Below are 22455 nucleotides of genomic sequence, written 5' to 3'. Positions count from 1 at the left end.
CCGAACCCTTCACAACGCCCAAGCTACTATCTGAAATTTGATGTCAGGTTGGGGTTCTTCCTGGCACACAGAGAGGAATAGTGGTGGGGCAGGAAGGGAGCCTCACATTCCTGATCCCCCACCCCTCCGCAGTGGCTTCCCTGAGTGGTGGTTCCTTTCTGAAAAGGCTTCTGGATGGACGTTCACTCTCGGGGATGGCTCTATAGCTTTGTTCCACGGACCTCGACAACTGCAAGAATATTAGGTGCTCTATAAGACGTTTGATGGGTACACATGAGATTCCGGGACCCTTAATTATCCTAGTGCGGAGTGGCACCCAAGCCCAGAACCTTCCGCAAGGCATCCTTGAACTCTGTGTTCCTCAGGCAGTAGATCAGGGGGTTGATCACGGGCGTGAGGACGGTGTATACCGCAGAGATGAGCTTGTTGGAGCTGCGGGAGTCGATGGCCTGGGGCCGGACGTACATGAAGATCATCGCCATGTAGAAGATGGTGACGACGGTGAGGTGGGAGGCGCAGGTGGAGAAGGCTCTCCAGCGGCCGGTGGCCGAGGGGATCCGCAGCACGGCCAGGGTGATGTGTCCGTAGGAGAGGATGGTGGCCACCAGCGGGAACACCAGGATCATGAAGGCCAGGATGAAGTCCACCAGCTCCGCCGTGGAGAAGTCTGTGCAGGCCAGCTTGAGGATGGGCGAGATGTCACAGAAGAAGTGGTTCAGGACGTTGGAGCCACAGAACGTGGCGCTGGAGATGAAGTAGACCTTGATCACGGAGATGGTGAAGCCACTGGCGAAGGAGAAGGCCACCAGCTGGACGCACAGCCCCGTGGTCATGATGACCTGGTAGCGCAGGGGGTGGCAGATGGCCACGTAGCGGTCGTAGGCCATGGAGGCCAGGAGCACACACTCGGTGCACACCAGGGAGCTGAAGAAGTAGAGCTGGGTCATGCAACCCACAAAGGAAATGCGCTTGCGCTGCAGGAGGAGGCCGTCCAGCATCTTGGGGAGGATGTCGCACACGTACCAGATCTCTAGGAAAGACAAGGAGCCCAGGAAGTAGTACATGGGCCTGTGGAGGGAGGCGCTGCTCCAGACAGTGAGGATGATGGCCAGGTTCTCCACCAGCACGAAGAGGTAGATGAGCAGGAAGAGGAGGAAGAGAAGGAGCTGCAGCCGGGGGCCGGTGGGGAAGCCCAGCAGGATGAAGGTGCTGACCCTGGTGACATTCTCCCCCCTCATCCTTCTGTGCCTGCAAAAGACCAACGGGGAAGCGGGAAAGGCCCCGGGGCGGCTGGTGGGGGAAGGGCAGGCCCGCAACCCGGGGAGCCTGACCCACAGACGGCACACCGGGCTCCCACAAGCCACGGGGAAATCTCACAGTTCTCCCAGGCCAGGCGTAGCGAGGCCAGTCCCCAGGGCTCGTGTCAGGTGTAATGAAGAAGAAGGAAGGAGCTGGGCCGCCTGCCAAGGAGTGGACCCCAGAGGGGCTCAGAGGCTGGGCACAGCCAGCAGAGGGTAAGCTGGCCTTGTCCTTGCCGATGTCTCCCCTTTATTTCCCAAGCCAGGCCTGCCTCGGCCTCTCCGCCCCCATCAGCACCTGCTCTAGCACCACGGAACCACTTCATCGAAAACTCTCCCAGAGTTAGGGATGCAAGGCTGGCATTTTGTCTCTGCTATGATGTGATATCACGCAAGGTGCCACACATACTGGTATAGATGGGCCGTCCCACTTCCCGGGGTCGGGGGATGAGTGGAGATGGGCCGTCCCACTTCCCGGGGGGGGGGGGTGAGTGGAGATGGGCCGTCCCACTTCCCGGGGTCGGGGGATGAGTGGAGATGGGCCGTCCCACTTCCCGGGGGGGGGGGGTGAGTGGAGATGAGCCGGCCCACCTACCGAGGGGGAGGATGAGTGGAGATGGGCCAGCCCACCTCAGGGGGGGAGGATGAGTGGAGATGGGCCAGCCCACCTGGGGTGGGTGGTGAGTGGAGATGGGCCAGCCCACCTCCAGGGGGGGGAGGATGAATGGAGATGGGCCAGCCCACTTCCTTGGGACGGTGAGTTGTTAGAGCCTGAGAAGCACCGTCACTGACTGCAAAGCCCTCCGCCCTGTGTGGCCTGTGGCTTTCTCTCCCCCTTGCCCACAAATTCACAAAGCATTGCTAGTGCGTGCTCCATGCTTGTGCTCTCGGGTACACGCCCTCCTAGAGCTCACTCGCTATAGCAGGGGCAGAAGGGCTGGTTTGTTGAGGAACACTGACCTCTTACTTGGACCCACAAAGGAAGTGATGCAAAGGCAGAATGGAAGCGGGGCCTCCACCTCCCCTCTGTACCTGGGCTTGGAGCCAGCCTCTCCCCGGCCTCTGTCCTGAATCCAGGAGGAAGGGGCACACTGGAAATCATCCATGTCTTTCCCCAGCTGGGGGCCCAAGGTTATCAAGGCTGGGTTTTTTTCTGTCAATGATCTATAAGTACTACAAAGGAGATTCCATGTAACAAAGCAGTTTACAAATACAACGTATCTTGACACCGGGTTCGGACAAGGGAACCCAGCACGGCAGAAAGAGGGAACTGGGGAAGCCACCACGACACTTCGCCAACCCCTGAAGGACCAACGGCTGCGCGGGACACACACACAAAGCAGCATCAGTGAGTTCCCCATTATCCCCTCCCCCAACGGGAGACCAGCTATCAGAGCCCCAAGCCCGACAAAGAAGCTAGATCTCCCTCCCTCCCCCTCCCCACCCCGAGGGAACAAAGAACCCCCAAATCAGGCGGGGAGCTCCCATCAGGGCTGGGAAGTCAGTTTAGCAGGGGAAGGGCAGAGCAGCCCCAAGGCCCCACAGGTTCCTGAACTGGCAGAACCGGCCCCGTCTCCTTCCCAACAGGGGCTGGGGGACCGCCGGCAGGGCAAGCCCCACCCGAGGCGCCTGGACCTCCCGGACTCTTACAACTAAAATCACAGGTGCTGGTGGGCAATACCAGCACAGCAGGGACACCTGGGCCTGATCACGTCCCTCCCCTCGCAGCGGAGGCGAGGTCTGAGGGTGCCAAGCCACACCCGGACAGTCGATCCCACTGGACCCCACACATACCGCCTCCCGCAACGGACTCGCAGGAGGGTGCAAGCACAACCCAACAACCCAGGACTCGCTCTGGGAGGCATATCCAGCTAAAGTGCATGTTGTAGTGGACAACAGCTCACAGGAGGGCGGGACCCCCGGCGACAGCACCCGCTCTGGTAGGCGTGCCCTGCACTGGTGGGCGGGGCCACAGCGGCAGCACCTGCTGCCGTAGACACGCCTACACAGGAGGGAGGGAAGAGCTACAAACCAAACCTGAGAAGCCATCCAGATCTCCAGATGCGCAAATCACAAAGAAACATAACTCAGTTCATCAAAGGGCAAGCCATCTCGCCAGCTCCAAAAAGCAGCACAACTGAAGAGGAGATGGAGACTAAAAAAGCAAATGAGGCCATGTTAACAGGAATGATCGAAAGCGTCAGAAATGAAATCAGAAAACAATTCCAGGAGTTTAGAGCGGAAATCTTGAAGGACACCCAGGAAGCCAAGAAAGAAATGGAAGCAAAAATGGATACAATGCAAGCCTCCTTTAAAGAAAATCTCCACATCCTGAGACTTGAAATGCATGAAAAAATAGATTTAAAATACAACTCTTTAAAGGAAGAAATTTCCACGATCAGAGCTGATATGACAACCATAAATAGCTCTCTGATATCCATAAACTCCGCAATGGAAACCATAACACAAAGAGTGGACCATATAGAATCCAGAATCTCTCGCCTGGACAATGAAGCAGCCGACAACAGCCAGAAAATGACCACACTCCAAGAAAAGGTGAAGCTTCAGGGAAGACTAATCCAGGAACTAATGGACAAAGACAAGAGATATAATCTGAGCATAATTGGAATAGAAGAAGGAGCCGAATACCAGAGCAGAGGGCTTAAACATGTTCTCAATAAAGTTATTGCAGAAAACTTCCCTAATCTCACAGGGGACCCCATCCAGGTAACCGAAGCCTATAGGACACCTGGCAGGCCAGACCCCAGGAAAGCCACCCCAAGGCACATAATATTCAAGACTACAGACCTCAAGATTAAAGAGCAAATTCTGAATTCAGCCAAAGCGAAGAAGGAAACTTTCTTCAATGGGAAGAGGATTCGAATAACATCTGACTTATCCACACAAACTTACCATGCTCGAAGTGAGTGGAAGAACACCATCCAAGTACTTCAGAATAACAATTTGCAACCTCGGATCAAATATCCAGCGAAATTGGAGTTCACATTCGAGGGGAAAACCAGATCTTTCCACACCAAAGAAGAGCTAAAGGAGTATGTGAATAAAAAACCAGCCCTACAGCGAATTCTAAGAGGGGAACCCAACAGAGATCGTAAAAGACACACAGACAGAATCAGAAAGAAACTTCAATAGCCAAAGTCCAGCAGAAAGACCAGCTCAATAAAGACAAGAAAAAACAAAAAAGAGGAAAAAACAGCCCAACAAGAAAATGGAAGGAGAAAAAACACCCTTATCCTTGATCTCTTTAAATATAAATGGTTTAAACTCCCCGATAAAGAGGTGCAGACTGGCAGAATGGATTTGCAAACAAAAAGTTGACATCTGCTGTCTACAAGAGACCCATCTTACAGCAAGGGACAAAAACAGGCTTCGAATGAAAGGATGGAGCAAGATCTACCAAGCAAATGCACCCACCAAAACGGCAGGTGTAGCCATCCTGATCTCAGACAAGCTGGACTTCTCATTAAAGTCAACTCAAAAAGACAAAGAAGGTCACTACATATTAATACAAGGAAAAATCCAGAATCAAGAAATCATGGTGATAAATGTATACTCACCGAACAAAAGAGGCCCTACATATGTCAAGCAAATTCTCACAGAATTACAGAACAAGAGAGATGCAAACACAATCATAGTGGATGACTTTAATACTCCTCTCTCTCCAAGAGACAGATCCAACACCCAGAGGATTAGTAAGGGAGCTGAGGACCTAAATAACACCATTTCCCAAATGGATCTGACAGACCTATACAGAATCTTCCACCCTACAGAAACCCAATACAGCTTCTTTTCAGCAGCCCATGGATCATATTCCAAAATAGACCACGTCATAGCCAACACAAAGAACCTCAGCAAATACAAAAGTATTGACGTCATCCCATGTATTATATCTGATCACAGTGGATTCAAGGTAACCCTCAACAACAAAGGATACCACAGAGGCTATACACACTCTTGGAGGCTAAACCCCACGCTGCTATCCAACACTTGGGCCACAGACCAAATTAAAGATGAAATCAACGAATTCATAAGCCACAATGACAAAGAAATCATATCACAAAGAAAGCTATGGGACACAGACAGCTAAGGCAGTACTGAGGGGCAAGATCATTGCCCTCAGTACTCACATTAAAAGAATGGAAGCAGAGCAGGTGAATAACCTCACGATGAAACTAAAACAACTGGAGAAACAAGAAATGACAGAATCTATAACGACTAGGAGGGGAGAGATCACAAAGATTAAAGAAGAGATAAATCTGATTGAAAATAGAAAGACCATTCAACAAATAAATAAGACTAAAAGCTGGTTCTTTGAGAAAATAAATAAAATTGACAGACCCCTTGCAAGACTTACAAAAAAAAGAAGAGAAGAGACTCATATACGTAAAATCAGGGACTCCACAGGAAAAATTACAACAAGTACACATGATATTCAAACAATCATAAGGAGCTATTTCCAAAACCTCTACTCAGCAAAAAACAATAATTTTACAGAAATGGATCAATTCTTAGAGAAGTATAAACTGCCCAAACTGAACCAAGAAGAAATAAATCAACTAAATAAACCAATAACTTATGGTGAGATACAGGAGGTAATCAAGAACCTCCCTACTAAGAAAAGCCCAGGCCCAGATGGATTCACCAACGAATTCTACAAAACCTTTAGTGAGGAGCTAATACCAATACTCCTCAAACTCTTCCGCGAAATAGAAACAGAGGGAGAAATCCCAAACTCATTCTATGAAGCTAATATCATATGCATTCCCAAACCAGGCAAAGACCCAACAAAAAAAGAGAACTACAGACCAATATCACTAATGAACACAGACACAAAGCTCCTCAATAAAATATTAGCTAACAGGATCCAGAAACTGATCAAGAAAATCATACATCATGACCAAGTAGGCTTCATCCCACAGTCACAAGGATGGTTCAACATCCGTAAATCAATCAACGTAATTCACCACATAAACAGATCTAAAATTAAGAATTACATTGTTATCTCAGTCGATGCCCAAAAAGCCTTTGGCAAAATACAACATCCATACCTATTAAAAGCTTTGGAGAGAACAGGAATAGATGGAACATTCCTCAAAACAATAAAAGCCATATACAACAGACCAACTGCTAACATCATATTAAATGGAGAGAAACTTAAATCATTCCCCCTAAACTCAGGAACAAGACAAGGATGCCCACTCTCCCCACTTAGTTCAACATAGTGCTGGAATCCCTAGCCATAGCAATAAGGCAAGAGGAGCACATCAAAGGGATCCACATCGGCAAGGAAGAAATCAAGTTATCCCTATTGGCAGATGACATGATCTTATATCTGAAGGACCCAAAAAACTCAGTCCCCAAACTCCTACACCTAATAAACCAATTTGGCAAAGTAGCAGGATACAAAATCAATGCCCAAAAGTCAGCAGCTTTTCTGTACACCAGCAATAGACAAACAGAAAAGGAAATTATGGAAACAATTCCATTTACAGTAGCCAAAAAAAGAATAAAGTACCTAGGGATCAACTTAACCAAGGATGTGACGGACCTATTTAATGAAAACTACAAAAATCTAATAAGGGAAATCAAAGAAGACACAAGGAGATGGAAAGACCTCCCATGCTCATGGGTAGGCAGAATCAATATAGTGAAAATGGCCATATTGCCCAAATTGTTATACAAATTCAATGCAATACCTATCAAAATCCCAGCCACATTCTTCACTGAAATAGAGAAAACAATCCATAAATTCATATGGAACAGCAAAAGACCTAGAATAGCCAAAGCAATTCTAGGCAATAAAAGTAGTGTAGGAGGTATCACAATACCAGACTTCAAGCTGTACTACAAGGCCATCATAACAAAAACAGCATGGCATTGGTATAAAAACAGATTGGAAGACCAATGGATTAGAATTGAAGACCCAAAAATAAAACCGCACTCTTACAGCCAACTGATATTCGACAAAGGAGCTAAAGACATACAATGGAATAAACATAGCCTCTTCAACTACTGGTGCTGGGAGAACTGGGCAGCCATATGCAGAAAACTCAAAGTAGACCCAAGCCTATCACCATGCACCAAGATCAACTCAAAATGGATCAAGGACCTCAATATCAGACCTGAATCCTTGAAACTACTGAAGGACAGAGTAGGAAAGACGCTAGAACTAATAGGCACAGGAAGGAACTTCCTGAATATAGTCCCAGGGGCACAACAAATAGGGGAAAGACTCGACAAATGGGACTACTACAAATTAAAAAGTTTCTGCACAGCTAAGGTCATAGCCACCAAAATAGAAAGACAGCCAACGATATGGGAAAGGATATTTACCAGCACAGTAACAGACAAAGGCCTGATATCGGTCCTCTACAGAGAACTCAAAAAACTAAGCCCCTCGGGCTGGGGATATAGCCTAGTGGCAAGAATGCCTGCCTCGGATACACGAGGCCCTACGTTCGATTCCCCAGCACCACATATACAGAAAATGGCCAGAAGCGGCGCTGTGGCTCAAGTGGCAGAGTGCTAGCCTTGAGCGGGAAGAAGCCAGGGACAGTGCTCAGGCCCTGAGTCCAAGGCCCAGGACTGGCCAAAAAAAAAAAAAAAAAACAAAAAAACTAAGCCCCTCCAAGCCCAATAAACCTATTAGGAAATGGGCAAAAGAGCTAAAGAGAGACTTCACAAGAGTAGATATAAAAATGGCAAAGAAACACATGAGGAAATGCTCAACATCCCTGCTAGTAAAGGAAATGCAAATAAAAACAACCCTGAGATACCACCTCACCCCAGTTAGAATGGCCTATACTCTGAACTCAGGAAACAACAAATGCTGGAGGGGGTGCGGGGAGAGAGGAACCCTTCTCCATTGTTGGTGGGAGTGCAAATTAGTACAACCACTTTGGAGAACAGTATGGAGGTTTCTCAAAAAGCTCAATATAGACCTACCGTATGACCCAGCCACACCACTCCTAGGCATCTATCCTGAGCAGCAGGTCCCAAGATATCAAAAAGACATTTGTACTTCCATGTTTATCACGGCACAATTCACAATAGCCAAAATATGGAAACAACCCAGATGCCCATCCACAGACGAATGCATCCAAAAAATATGGTACTTATACACAATGGAATACTACACAGCGATTAGGAAAGGTGAAATATTGTTATTCGCAGGGAAATGGTCAGAACTGGAACAAATAATGTTGAGCGAGACAAGCCTAGAACACAGAAAAAAAAAGGGGCATGATCTCCCTGATATATGACTGTTAACAAAGGGACATGGAGAGACAGTAGAGACCAAGTCTGTGAATACTGTATGTTCTTGATACATTGTATATTGTATATATGTCTACCTGACCTACAGAAGGGATAGAAAAACAGGACGTAAGATATCACAAGAAATGTACACACTGCTCTACTATGTAACTGTACCCTTTTTGCACAACACCTTGTCAAAAAATTTGTGTTCAATTAATAAATAAATAAAAAGAAAAAAATTTTTGAATTACAAAAAAAAATACAACGTATCTTGATCAATGTCACTCCTTTCAACAACATTGCTATTTTTAAGTGAACCAGGTAACATTCTTCCTGCCCTCCCCCGATATCTCTGACCACCGTGAAGACCAAGCACCTGCCACACAAGATATTCACCCTCACAGACGTGGAGCTAGGAGATGAGACCCAGGGCCACCGTCTGGTCTGGGGCTCAGGGCCGGTCGGGCACCCGAACTTCCCCTCTCGGCACCGGAGGCTTCCTCTCAGGAGTAGATAGCACAGGGCAACAGAGAGGGGTTTTTGTTGTGGTGGTGGTGGAGGTACTGGGGTTTGAACTCAGTACCTCATTCTTGCTAGGCTTGCTCGCTTCCTGGGCTTGCTTGCTTGGCTGGTACTCTATCACCTGAGCCATACTTCCAGCCCTGGTTTTGGCTGGTTAATGAGGAAAGGAGTCTGACAGGCTTTTCTGCACGGGCTGGCTTCAAACTGTGATCCTCCAGGCCTCATCCTGCTCAGCACCTAGTGCTGCGGGTGTGGCCTGTCCATCCCTGCCTCGCCTGGGCGGAGGCTAGAGCGGTGTCTGGAAAGCCAGCTCCAGTCAACATGGGGAAACCGAGGCAGAGCAGGGCCAGGGCGATGTCTGGAGCGGCCCTGTGTGAAGGGTTGATCTTCCACAGCCCAGGCCCCTTTGGCGTCATGTTTGCCGTTTTCAAGGGATGCACAGGTCAGGGGACCCCGTAGAGGGGGGAGGTGGGGGTCGGAACCCATGCGGATTCAGAGGGAGGCCCATGGCTGGGTATGTCCAGGAGAACCGCACGCGGTGAGCCGGGTGGGCCAGCTCTGGGCCCCGCCCCACCCCGCCCTCCCAGTTCCTGCACTTACTGTTGGCAGGTGGGAGGGGAGGGTCAGGATGGTCCACAGGACCAAAGGAATGCGGATGACAGAAACGAGAGAGAACCAAAGACTGCGGGTGTCCCGAGTACCCTGGCATTTGGGGGGAGAGGGAAAATGGCAGAGGAACAACAGAGAATAGCCCCAGCTCCCCCTGGCCAAACAGAGATCTCGTGTCCCCACATGCACTGCACCTCAGAGAGTCCCACCAATCCGTCTATGAACAGAGACAGGGAAGAAAACTGGGACGGAAGAAGGCAACGCCCAGACACACGCTTCGCAAGGAACGCTGCCCGCTGGCCCAGCACCGGCCCGGGAGCCATGAGGACCCCGTCGGGGACCCCTCCCCTGTGAGACCCGCTGCCGTGGTGACCCAGAGCATCCGGGCCAGGTCCCCCGCCTGGAAAGGGCAAAGGAGCCAGCTCGTTCCCCACCCCTGCACCAGGGAACAGCAAGGTTGGGCTGTCCTAAACACTCCAGCTCAGAGACAGCAGCATCCCTCGGAGCTGCGCAAAGCCCGGGAGGAGCCTGGGAAGGCAAAGCCGGGCGCTTGACCCACCACCATGGAGGGAAAGGCGGCTGAAACCTGTTCCACGCCCAACCCTGCCATTGCTCTCAGAAGATTCTGTACCCCGCAGTAGCTGCAGCCAACTCCTAACCCTGAGCTGAGGAACTCCCCCGGGTGCTGCCGCAACTGTGGCCAGGAGGACCGGCCAGGGGAGCAAAGTGAGGCGGACCCCATGGGGTCTGCGTGACGCTGCAGCTCTGATCTCTGACACATGAGCAGAGAGCTCTTCTTATCTCCAGGTTTTAAGAGCATGCAAGTCTCTGATTTGAGTGTTTCATTTTTAATGATCTGTTTGAGACATGTACATTATAATACGCTATAATATTCTTTCCTGGATTGCTGCTCTCTGTACAAAAGCAGAGGTGTAATTAGGTAGGAGAGTGTGAGCAATTACTTTAGACATGTTAGAATAGACAGAATTAGGGTGTAAGGAGTTTGACCCATTTTTTCTCCACTCCATTTCTTCTTCAATGCACAACACAAAATTTCTCCTCTCATTTGCATCTTCCTTTGCACTTATTCCCTGTCCTCTGTTCCTTATTTTGAATTTTAACATCTTTATAAACTTATGCCCATCTCACTCATAGACATCCCTGGCAAACTACCCCCCTCCATCCTTACCTTGCTTTATGACAGAAATTCTTCCATCTACTGGGCAAGTTTTAACAGCATAATTTCATACCATGACTGAACTCTATTTCTGCACTCAACGGTCTCTACAAACGCTGAATCCAGATAAGTTAATCCCAACAAGGATCAAACCATCAGCCCTCTAGTCATCCAAGAACACAGAGAACAGTCTTTTAGGAAGGTCACAGACTCACAAAAGTTAAAATCAAACGGGTCTTCAAGTGAGTAGAACACCCCACAGAAATACTAGAAATATGGTAAGTTCAGGAAATACAACACTCACGGAAAACAGCCAGATAAAAGAGCAGACAAATAAGGACCTAGAAGACACTTCACAACAGGCATTGGAAACATGGCTGATAAACTTAAAATTGAAAGCAGATACAAGAAAATTCATGAATGTGATGAGAGCAACGAAAGAATAATGGAAGGATTCATGGGAAACACAGCAAGAAGCTAAATGAAGTCCAAGAGAAGGCAAAGGAGTCCAGAGAAAAAGCAGTCACCCAGTAAAGGACATTAAGGAAAATATGAACAAAGAAATCAGTGATGTGAAGAGGTCCTCAGAAAGCCCCAAAGAAGACTTCAACAAAAGGTAGTCTTAGAAATGACCAAACAAAATGGAGAAATAAAAAATAAAGTAGGGAGTCTCTGTGGCAGAATGGACAGTGTCTCGGGGCTAGAAGATAGAGTGGAATTAATAGAGCAAGAAGAAGTAATTATACAGAACAAATCCAAGAAACAAGAAATGTGCTTGTAAGAACTTCAGGATTAAATTAAAAGGCCTAATTTGCAGCTGGTAGGTACTGAGGAAGCAAAGTGTGGGTAATCAAGGGAATCGGAAACACTTCACAGAATTCTAGCAGAGAACTTCCCAAATATCCTAAAGGAAAGACCACTCAGGTGCAAGAAGCCATTAGGACACCCAAAAGACCAGACCAGGAAAGAACCTCCCACCACCCACCTCCTAATCCACACAGAATCAGAAGAGACCAAGGAGAGGATTCTTAAAGCTATCAGAGAGAAAAGATTGGTTGCTTACACAGGAAAGACAGTCAGAATAACAACAGATTTCTTACCTGATGTTCTAAAAGCGAGGAGGGCCTGACACAATACTCCAAGCACCGAAAGCAAGTAACTACAAATACCCAAGGAAAAATAAAGACATTTCATGAATAAAATGAAATTTAAAAATTACATCCACCAAACCAGTATTACAGAAGAGAGTCAAAAGACGTGTGACCTACAGAAAATCAACAAGCACATAAAACCAGCAGAGAAAATGGTCCTTACCTCATAGCCAGGTAGATGCACTAAGTCCAGAGGAGGCACAACCCCAAGAAGATGGGCAACCTGGCAGGCACTAGCATGTTCTCCCCAGTCCTAACTGCCAATATCAGTGGACTTAATGCACCAAGTGAAAGACGTACAGTGGCTGGGTGGATCACAAACCAAGGCCCATCCATCTGCTGCTTCTAAGAGTCTCATCTCAGTGACAAACACAAAGTTCTACTCAAGGTAAAAGGCTAGAATAAAGTCTTTCAAGAAAATGGCCCTCAAGTGGGCCAGAGCAACAATGCTAAGATAAGATAGATTTCAAATTAAAATTAGGAGATAGAGAGATGGCATTGCATACTAACAAAGGGAACCCTCCACCAGGAGGACAGCACAATCCTAAACATCTATGCACTGAATGCTTGCGTTCCCGATTTCATCATACCAATAGCTCGATACCAAATGACTTGAAACCACTCATAGATCCAAACACGTTGATTGTGGGGGACTTTAACACACTATTATCACCTCTCAATAGATCATCCAGGCAAAATCTCAGTGAAGAAATTTCAGAACTACAGCACTACAATGTTCATCACAGCACAATTTGTCATAGCTAGAATCTGGAACCAACACAGATGCCCCTCAGTAGACGAATGGATCAGGAAAATGTGGTACATATACACAATGGAATTTTATGCCTCTCTTAGAAAGAATGACATTGCCCCATTCGTAAGGAAATGGAAGGACTTGGAAAAAAATTATACTAAGTGAAGTGAGCCAGACCCAAAGAAACATGGACTCTATGGTCTCCCTTATTAGGAATAATTAGTACAGGTTTAGGCAAGTCATAGCAGAGCATCACAAGAGCCCAATAGCTCTACCCTTATGATCACATAAGATGATACTAAGTGAAATGAACTCCATGTTATGGAAACGATTGTTATTTCACAGTTATAACTACTTTCAAGGTCCCATCTGTATCTGTAGCTTCTATTATTGATGATGTTCTTGTATCACCTTCCTGTGGTTGTACCTACACTATCTCTGTAATCTTATCTGAGTATATTGGAAACCGTGTATACTGGTATTAGAAGTAGGAAATTGAAAGGGAATACCAAAATTGAGAGACACAGGGTAAAAAAAGACATACAACTACAAAAGCAATACTTGCAAAACTGTTTGGTGTAAGTGAACTGAACACCTCACGGGGGGAAAGGGAAAGGGGAAGGTGGGAGGGGGGTATGAAGGACAAGGTAACAAACAGTCCAAGAAATGTATCCAATGCCTAACATATGAAACTGTACCCTCTCTGTACATCAGTTTGATAATAAAAATTTGAAAAAAAAAAAGGCAGGAAAGAAGGAGGGAAGGAAGGAAATTCAGAGGAGAAAGACTCAAAGAGGACAGAGATTCAGAGAACAAGAGAGAATGTGAACTTTACTATAAGAAAGCGGTTCACACTTTTGTAAGCTGACAAATCCCAAGATGTGCAATGTGAATTGGCAAGCTGGAACCAGAGAACAAGAAAAGGTTGCTTTGCCCACGAGCACGCCTCCTTCACGTGCATCCACACACACACACCAGTAAATACACACGCAGCACCGCGCCCACGGTGCACACTGGCACAGGGCTCCATACTCATCGATACTCATCAACGTAAGGGCCACCCACCCACGGGTGGCCCACGAGCTGCCACCGGGTGCTGGCACTGAGGCTGTACACAGACTGTGAGGCGGGTGGGGTGGGGTGGGTGGGCACACAAGTGCACAGCCCTGCCTGGACCGAGGACAGGACCGATGACAGCCACAGCGAGGGAAGGCCATGGCCCTGCGGAAAGTGCCGGCTCCTACCTGGGGGCCTGGAGGGCTCTGGGGTGAGGCGGGACTCCTGCCTGTCCGGCGCCGCCCGGCCGCGGGCTCTTCAGAGGTGGGCTCCCTCGGGCCCTGACGGGAAGGGCCGTGGCTGCTCCTGCGGGCGCCCGGGGTCTCCGGGGCCCAATTATCCCGGCTGTGGAGGAAGCTGCCCACGCTGGCAATGAGCCGGGTCAGGGCCCCCGGGGCCCGCGGGGCCAGCGGCCCGCACCACACGCAGCTGCCCCCTCTGGCAGCCGGCCCGTGCAGTCCGCTGCCCCGTGGGGCGCCTCCCGCCCGCCCGCCCGCCTGGCCAAGGGCAGAGCTCCCGACCCGAGCGCTGCTGTCCCCCGCCGCCGGCTACCGCCCACCCGGGAAGGGTCCCGTCCGAGCACCCGCCCCCCGCCCCTGACCCTGGTGGGCCAGGCTGCCCCAGCGGCGTTGATAGTCAGTTAGGTCTCGACCCACCCAGAAGGTCCCAGGCCCCCTCCCTGCTCAGAGCGAAGGCCCTGTGGGGCCCTCACCGCCGGCCTGTGCCTCGGCCCCCTGCTGCCACCTGGCTTCTTGCGGGGGACCCCAGCCCCGATGGCAGGCAGATGAGTGACAGTCGTGCGCTTGGACTTGGAAAATCCTGGACCTCCAATGGGCAGATTCCCCCCGGGCATGGCATCAAGTCTTACTAAGCGAGGTAGGAGCTACCGTCTGAAAGACAATGGCCACACAGAAGCTCAACAGAGCCACACGATGGAATGTGACAGTCTTGAATTTCCTCTCTGCTCCCTGGGCAAACCAAACGCTGCTTGAATTTTGTCCCTGATTTTGCTACCCCGGGAAGCTCAATTCAAAAGGCAACTGGTAGCAGTACCGCTTTAGACCCAGACACCAGGCACATCAAGAAAGCTTCCCAAGAGGAAGGAACAAGTGTGTCCACGTTTCTAACCACCATTCGTGGTGGATGGCAAGCTTGGGTTTCTAAAGATTTTTAGGGTTTGTGTTTCGTCTCGTAGGCTGCTGTAACTTTGCAATCATGCTTACAGCATCGAAGGTTATCTGGTTCATTCAGGCTTTGACAGGGCGCCATGATGCTTCAGTACCATCCCACCTGCAGTAAGGTCTATAGATAATCCTATTGAACTGCCTACATTGCCCAGCCTTGACTCTGCTGGCTTGCACTGTGTGGTTACGCTGGCTCCCATAAGGAACGAGCCCCAGCCTCTGACAGGACGCTCCCGAGAGTCACCTGGAGGGCTGGATCATCTCAATCCCAAATGCTGCCAATAGCCATCAGCCATCAAAGTAGTGAATGGTCTCATTTTGACTAGAGCAGCAAGAACACAGTAATCCAACTGTCATGCTGTTCTGATTTTGAATTCCACACTGACACACAAACAGATAATCCATTGATGACTAGACAGAGCGTGACATCAGTGCCAAAGGCTTTGGCCAATCTCTAAACATGAAGAGCTTAACTCAAGGGAAGGGGATTGTTAAGATAAATGGGGACCAAAGATGCCTCGTATTTGAACACCTGAATTCTCACACAATGAGCGGAAGCTGAACTTGGTTGTAAACTCACAGAAAGATTAACACAGATGTACGCATTGCAACCACTAGTGGAGTCCCCACCAGTTCCAGCCAATCCCCGGCGGCTCTCCATGCAAACCATGTTCAAATAAAGAAATGGCCACACTGTTCCCAATCCGCACATTTCCACCTCACTTCTGTTTCCTTCCAATCTTGTTCTAGCTGGAATTTCTCTGGACCTGTTCTGGACCCGAGGGCTACCTGATCTGTAAATGAATTTTTGCTCAGTTAAACTGTGATCATCTTAATTAGTCACAGTTACCTTCTTACCAATCTGCACCAGTTCTTCTCTCCTCTCCATGAATGCTAAGGCTAAATTTCTGATGTCGAGGGTTCATCTGGTGGTTTAAACCGAGCTCTCCAGACCTCGTTCTCTATCAGAACCCCACCCTGCTCCCCTCCTCGGCCTCGCTGCCACTCTGGTCCGGGCAGCCCTTGGTTCGTGGAAATCATCTCCTGCTGCCTCGGTGGAGCCCGCTCCCTCGGGCCAGGCTGGCGTCCGCTCTCCACCATGCCAGGCGGACCCAAACCAAACCCATCCGCCTCCCTTCGCTAGGCGCTTGTTTTTGACGAGTGCAGCCACCCGTGTGTGCCCATCTGCAGGTCCGGAAGCCCCCCTCAAGCCCGTCCTTTCCCCCCAGCCCCTGGATAGTTCTCCATGGGTCTGGGCGGCCCCAGCCCCAGCCCCGAGCCACTGCTCCATCCAGGTGTGTCGGAATCTGAACGATCCCCTTCTCCCCGATCCCACAGGGAGAATGGATAACCCCAAAATCTATGAAAGATCACTCGGCCTTGCCCTCCGCCGGCGGAAAGCCAAAGGCGTACTCCCATGGAATTGTGCTAAGTTGAGGAAAGGTTGCTGAAGCCTCCCCTCCCCCCAGTCCCCTCACATGTTACCAAGAGCAGGGGCTAAAAGGAAGGCATCAGGGACACGCTGCGGTGGTGGGATGCGTCTCAAAGACTTTAATATGGAAAGGCACTTATATAGAAGTAATGGTGGGAAAGAAAGGGGGCTGGCCCAAGGGCCAGTCATAGGCTAAGGACCATGTCCATCAAGTGACATCACGAAACTTCCTTTGTGGGCGGGACAACCCCATCATGGTGGCACGCACGTGTTCACCTCCCAAGGGGTGGAGGCCAGAAGGTGGGAGGGACTTCCATTGTCCCAAGGCTGGTGGAAGGGCAGCCTTCCCCCAAGGCCATAATAATCCCCAACATCTCCCCCTTTTTGTTTTTTCAATGAGCAGGGGATGCTGTAAACACATGGCATGTGTGGGCATAAGGCAAATGCTGACATAAGATCTGTGGGGCCCCTTCCACAAAACTGGGGTGAGGGGTAGGTAAGGGTCCATCCGTCTGGCTATGTCCAGAAGTCGGAATCCTCAGCTGGTTTCTGCCAAGTGCAGGAAGGTGCAGGCATCAGCCCTCTTTTGCTGGTGAGGCAGAAGCTGAAACTCTGGCATTCCCGGCAGTTCACGGTAGCTGATAACTCAAACATAAGTGATTAGTGAAACATTCTTTTATATAAACATTGAAGCCAAGGTGCTAAGCCTTTGTGTTTACTTTTTTAAACATTTCTATCATGAAACATTGGGGTTGAGTGTCAATACCCTCAGCTCCTATTTTCTTTCCAACTGGACTCCCCAAGTCTACCAGCAGGGGGAGAGGAAAGGAAGAAACACCGTGCAAAATTCCTTTAGTTTCTTTGTGTGACGCTGTAGGCAGTATTGCCACAGCAAAACATTGAGCCATGAGAAGCTCAAGAAGGAATCTAGAAAGCAAACAAGGAAAGGAAGCTTGGTTGCCTCCTACCGTAGGCAGTCCTACTTTCCATATTTTCATGGGAGAGCAGAAGTCCAACATGGTCCTCCTTTTTCTAGAGAGAACAAGAAAACATTTCTCCAGAGCGGGTGCTCTGGGTTTAATTTTCCAATCTGGAAAAACACATACTGTACTCCATCCCACACTGATTCGGGATGATTTAAAATTTCTTGATGATTAACATAAGCATAACCATCCTTAATTAATCCTAGGGAATCCTTAATTAATCCTGGGGAATACCCCCCTTTTGTTTTTTAAAATTATGACACCGGCGGCCACCAGGCAGGGAGTATGGGTGTAGGTCTCTTCTACTGTAGCTACTTCCTGCTGTCAAGGGGGCGCCATAAATCAAGGGCCCCTGGTCAGCCTGACAGTCCGGTGTAGCTGGCAAAAGTTCCCATCATTACCATGAGGATAGTCACTGGGGCCAGAGAGCGCTATGGTTTTTTCCAGCCCCTCCTGCATCTTTGGGCATACCCAGAAGTTTTCAAGGCTGGTGCCTCCAGGGTTCAGGCCTGTGTTAGGGTGACGACGGTGAACGGCAAATTCCCAATTGGTGATCTCAGCAAGAGATGTTATTCTGTCAAAAGACACTTGAAAAGGTCAGGCAAAGTATTGACAAGTTCTCAGAGCTGGTTGGCATGAATGGCATAGAACACACCCTGGGCATAGGCCAGGAACAGTTCCCTTTTGGAGCATAAACCCAATTGTAAAGTGAACAGGTAAGGAGAAACAACTGAAAGAAGTGTTTAATGATAGAAAACTGGTTTGGCATAGCCAGTCAGAGGCAAAAAAATAAATATATATATACACCTATATACAACTGGCAGAAAGGAAGAAAATGGACAGGAATTATCTCTCTCGATTTCCCAGCTCTGATCCATTTTGAAAGGGTGAAACAAGGCAGCTCCCTTTAGGATAATATGGCACCATTCTCCTCTCACTCCACTCCACCTTTCCGTCTCCTGGACTGGCTAAGTCCCAGGAATTTCAACGTTCGTGGCTGGAATTGCATTTTCCCATCCGTGTTTGAACTCGGGGCCTGAGCACTGTCCATGCGCACTTTTGTTCAAGGCTAGTGCTCTACCACTTGAGTCACGGTGCTGCTTCAGCCTTTTGCTCGTTCTCTGTGGTTGAGCTCTCAATCTGGCTCTTTGCTGTTTAACTGGGAGGTGGGATTTTGGAGAGATTTTTTCCTTTTGCCCGGGCTGGCTTTGAACTATCCAGGGAGTCATAGTCCTACAAGCCCTTTTTTATTCCCAATTGAGCAACAAGGAAAAAACAACAGAGATAATCCATTTGTAACTCGTTGAGAACTGACCAAAAACAGCTTGTTAAGGTTTTGCCATAACTCTTAGAGAACATGAGATTTACACGCCATCAACTTGAATCACGCCATTGAATCCCACTGGCAAGTGAAAGAGAACACAGATAAATGTCAACCAAGGGCAAAGGGTTAAAGCAGTGTGGAATCCTCAGTCTCGGCAGTGGCTGCGTCCCTCATCCCAATTTGGCAAGTTCCATGCCATGCGATGGAGAAATCTAGGCAAGGCTGCAGTGGCATCTCTGGATAGACTGTCACGTCTCGCTCTGGGTTGCCTGCAAAATTTCTATGTAGATTGGTTAGGGTGTTTAAAAATTTCCCCAGCATTTCTGGCTCTGGTATATCGATGCCCTTCTGGTTTAAGCAGGGTGAAAAGACTTTCTTAATCACAAAATTCACCTGGCTAGCTCTGTGACCACTAATATAACTATGGTGATTTAACCTGGAGTAACTGTTAGGATGGGATTATTCACATCCTCACAAGGCTCATAAATCATTCGAACAGCTTCCAATGCGAGAGAGAGCAAAGAATCATTAGTAGTGAAACCAGGCAGTTTGGGAACAGACTGTGGTGGCAGCTTCCTGTATCCAGGGGCTGCCACCGTCCATGCGGCTAGCACATCTGTCCACCTGTATCCTATAAAGCAATATATTAATCCTGGGTCAGGAAAGTTGAGGTTAATAGTCACATTTGTATGAAGCAATCCCAATTCCTTGACCTTGAGAGTTTATGAGAACACAGGAGAGAAAAATGGGAAGGTAAAATCTTAATTTATGCCAAAGAGTTGTTAAGACTAGATGCACAACTTAACTTTTAACACACTGAATATAAAATAACATACTGGTTTTATACCATTGTACTTTTACCACGTGTTGCATATTTGAACCTTATGGAAATTTTTTATAGGCACCTTTATTTGCATTGAACATTGGGCTGAAAACCTATTGTTATGCTTTTAAATCTTACCAACAACCACACACGTGCACACACACACACACACACAAAATACCTGAGCGCTCTTAAAATTGCTTTGATTGGCCATTTAAATTTTCTGGAATTCCAGTGGCAAATGGTATTAATTTGCCCATAATAGAACTACATGGTTAAATAAAAAACAAAAGGGAAACCTGTTAATTACACACTCCCAACATGACAATTTTTAAATCACAGTGGACAAGCAAACCCTTTTATCCATCCAGAAAAACTCCAGTTGATTTTGTATCTTTGAACTGGTAAACATGGAAGTTCAATCAAATTACCTATTGCCGTATCAAAACTTTGTTTTTCCCTTTAATATTTTGTTTTGCTTCCTAGTTTGAAGCTTTCCCTGGCTTTAACCCCGCCTGCAGCCACAGAGAGAAAACGTGCAGGCAAGCAGGCAATCGCTGGAGGCTTGTTAAGTCCGAGTCCCCGCCCAGCCCAGGGGAGTCTGGCACGCCCCTCACGTGGGGGGAATGGGTAGGGCCCCGCCTTCAATATGGTGGACCCCATTGCGCTCCACGTGTGTGTTAAGTCAGAGAAATCAGGATTCAACCAACTCACCCGAATTTCTGAGCTTAACGACCATCGGCGGGCATAAAGCAGTTTCCGCCCAAAACCACGGTAGCCGGGCTGCAGCACTCCGAGCTGCTGCCGCCGCTGCTGCTATCCGCGCACCCCAACAGGGACACCGCCGGCCCATGGCCCCACAGAGCCTAAACTGCACGCCACGCCCTGCCTGCAACATGACTTCCCAGCGCTGTTTCCCAGGGGCAAAGCCCCACTCAACGCTGCCCACTGTGTCCATTGACCAGCTAGAGAAAACTAAACACTAGCTCCTTTAACATTGACTCCTCTTTTTTTTTTTTTTTTTAACTTCATCCGCAGGCGGGCTGCTGGCTCCGCCCAGCCACTGTAAGCACCTCAGCCTGGCCAAAAAGCAACTTTCTCCCAAAAGCTCTGCCGCCACCATGCCACGGCTTCCCACGTGGTGGAACCGCGCTTCCGCCGCACAGTGCTTGGCCCGCCATGCTCGGCTGTCCAAACCCTATGTCACTAGACGCCCGGTGCCGCCTGTGGCTACGTGGGCCCCAGCGCACGCAGCTCGCAAACCCGGTGCCGCGCGGAGCCCAGACTGTACTCCGCGCTCAGGCCGTGAACGCCAAACCGCTCCGGCGCTCGGCCACCCACTGCTTCTCAAGCACCACTGCGGGTGCCGGGCCGCCGTCTGGCCCGGGGCGCGCAGAGCAGAACCGACCAACCCCAGTCTGGGGTCGCAGTCCTCTTGCTCCGGCCCCACTGCTCCACTGACATGTTTCCGCGGGAGGCGCGCCCTGCTCCCTCCCCCGCCTGGCGCCAAATTGCCAAGGCGGGACAACCCTCTCTGGTGCCGCGTCCCGCAAGCCCATGCCTGGCCTGTCTTGTCCATGCTTCTGCCCCATCTGGATGGGCAGGACCCTCCTCTAAAATCCTACTTAGCACAATCTGTGGGGATACTACACCCCAAACTTCCCGGCCGTATGATTCGCCCCACATTGGGCGCCAGATGTTGGAATCTGAACGATCCCCTTCTCCCCGATCCCACGGGGAGAATGGTAACCCCAAAATCTATGAAAGAGCACTCGGCCTTGCCGTCCGCCGGCGGAAGGCCAAAGGCGTGCTCCCATGGAATTGTGCTAAGTTGAGGAAAGGTTGCTGAAGCCTTCCCTCCCCCCAGTCCCCTCACATGTTACCAAGAGCAGGGGCGAAAAGGAAGGCATCAGGGACACGCTGCGGTGGTGGGAAGCGTCTCAAAAACTTTAATATGGAAAGGCACTTATATAGAAGTAATGGCGGGAAAGAAAGGGGGCTCGCCAAAGGGCCAGTCATAGGCTAAGGACCATGTCCATCAAGTGACATCACGAAACTTCCTTTGTGGGCGGAACAACCCCATCATGGTGGCACGCACGTGTTCACCTCCCAAGGGGTAGAGGCCAGAAGGTGGGAGGGACTTCCATTGTCCCAAGGTTGGTGGAAGGGCAACCTTCCCCCAAGGCCATAATAATCCCCAACACAGGTGGGGCCCTTCCCTCTGCTGGGCAGCCTGGCAGCCTCCTCCACAGTTTCCCTGCTTCCCACCGGACACCTTCCATCTCCCACGCACACACGCCGGGGGCTGTGGAAGGTGGGGATCTGAGCATGGCCCACCATCTCCGGGAGCCCGGCTCAGCCTCCAATCTCAGCGGTCCGTGGAGTCTCCCCCGTCGGTGAACCCAGGCTCCAGCATCCACCGCGGCTTCGAGCTCTGAGATGGTTCCTGCTGCTCCCTGCCTCCGAGTCAGGAGCTGTGCAGAGCTCATACACCGTGTGCTTTCTCAGCAGCTGAGTGCCGTGGACCGGTGGATGAACAGGCCGTAGTCCATGGTGGACTTACAGGCCGTGGGCCGGGATGGACGTGCAGGCTGTTTTTCCCCAGAACTATCACAGATGCCGGTGTGTGGATTTAAAAACAAGTCCAGCCATGCACCCGCCTTGACAGCTCACGCTCATCATCCTAGTTCCTCGAGAGGCTGAGATCTCGGGATTTTGGTTCAAAGCCAGCCTGAGCAAGAAAGTCTGTGAGACTCTGATATCCAATTAACCAGCAAAAAGCAGGAGATGGCGCTATGGCTGAACTGGTAGAACACTATCCTGAGCAAAAATAAAACACACACATCCACACATACACAAGTACA

At 49.5% G+C, this 22455-nt stretch overlaps 1 protein-coding gene across 1 annotated transcript; it reads right to left on the bottom strand.

Moving 5' to 3' along the window:
• Window positions 1-299: 299 nt before the first annotated feature.
• Window positions 300-1245, bottom strand: LOC125350136 (olfactory receptor 6B2). The gene has a single exon (XM_048344403.1). It carries the CDS (start codon window positions 1236-1238, stop codon window positions 300-302), a length of 939 nt encoding a protein of 312 aa, XP_048200360.1. The 5' UTR covers window positions 1239-1245.
• Between the last annotated feature and the right edge of the window lie 21210 nt (window positions 1246-22455).

This window comes from Perognathus longimembris, chromosome 4 (genome assembly GCF_023159225.1).
Source record: "Perognathus longimembris pacificus isolate PPM17 chromosome 4, ASM2315922v1, whole genome shotgun sequence".
Lineage (NCBI taxonomy): Eukaryota > Metazoa > Chordata > Mammalia > Rodentia > Heteromyidae > Perognathus > Perognathus longimembris.
The sequence above is the reverse complement of the archived record's forward strand: the minus strand, read 5'-3'. Positions and strand labels throughout refer to the sequence as shown.

Excerpts from the sequence above, each read along its gene's own strand:
- LOC125350136 (XM_048344403.1), bottom strand. The coding sequence starts at position 1,238 with ATGAGGGGGGAGAATGTCACCAGGGTCAGCACCTTCATCCTGCTGGGC.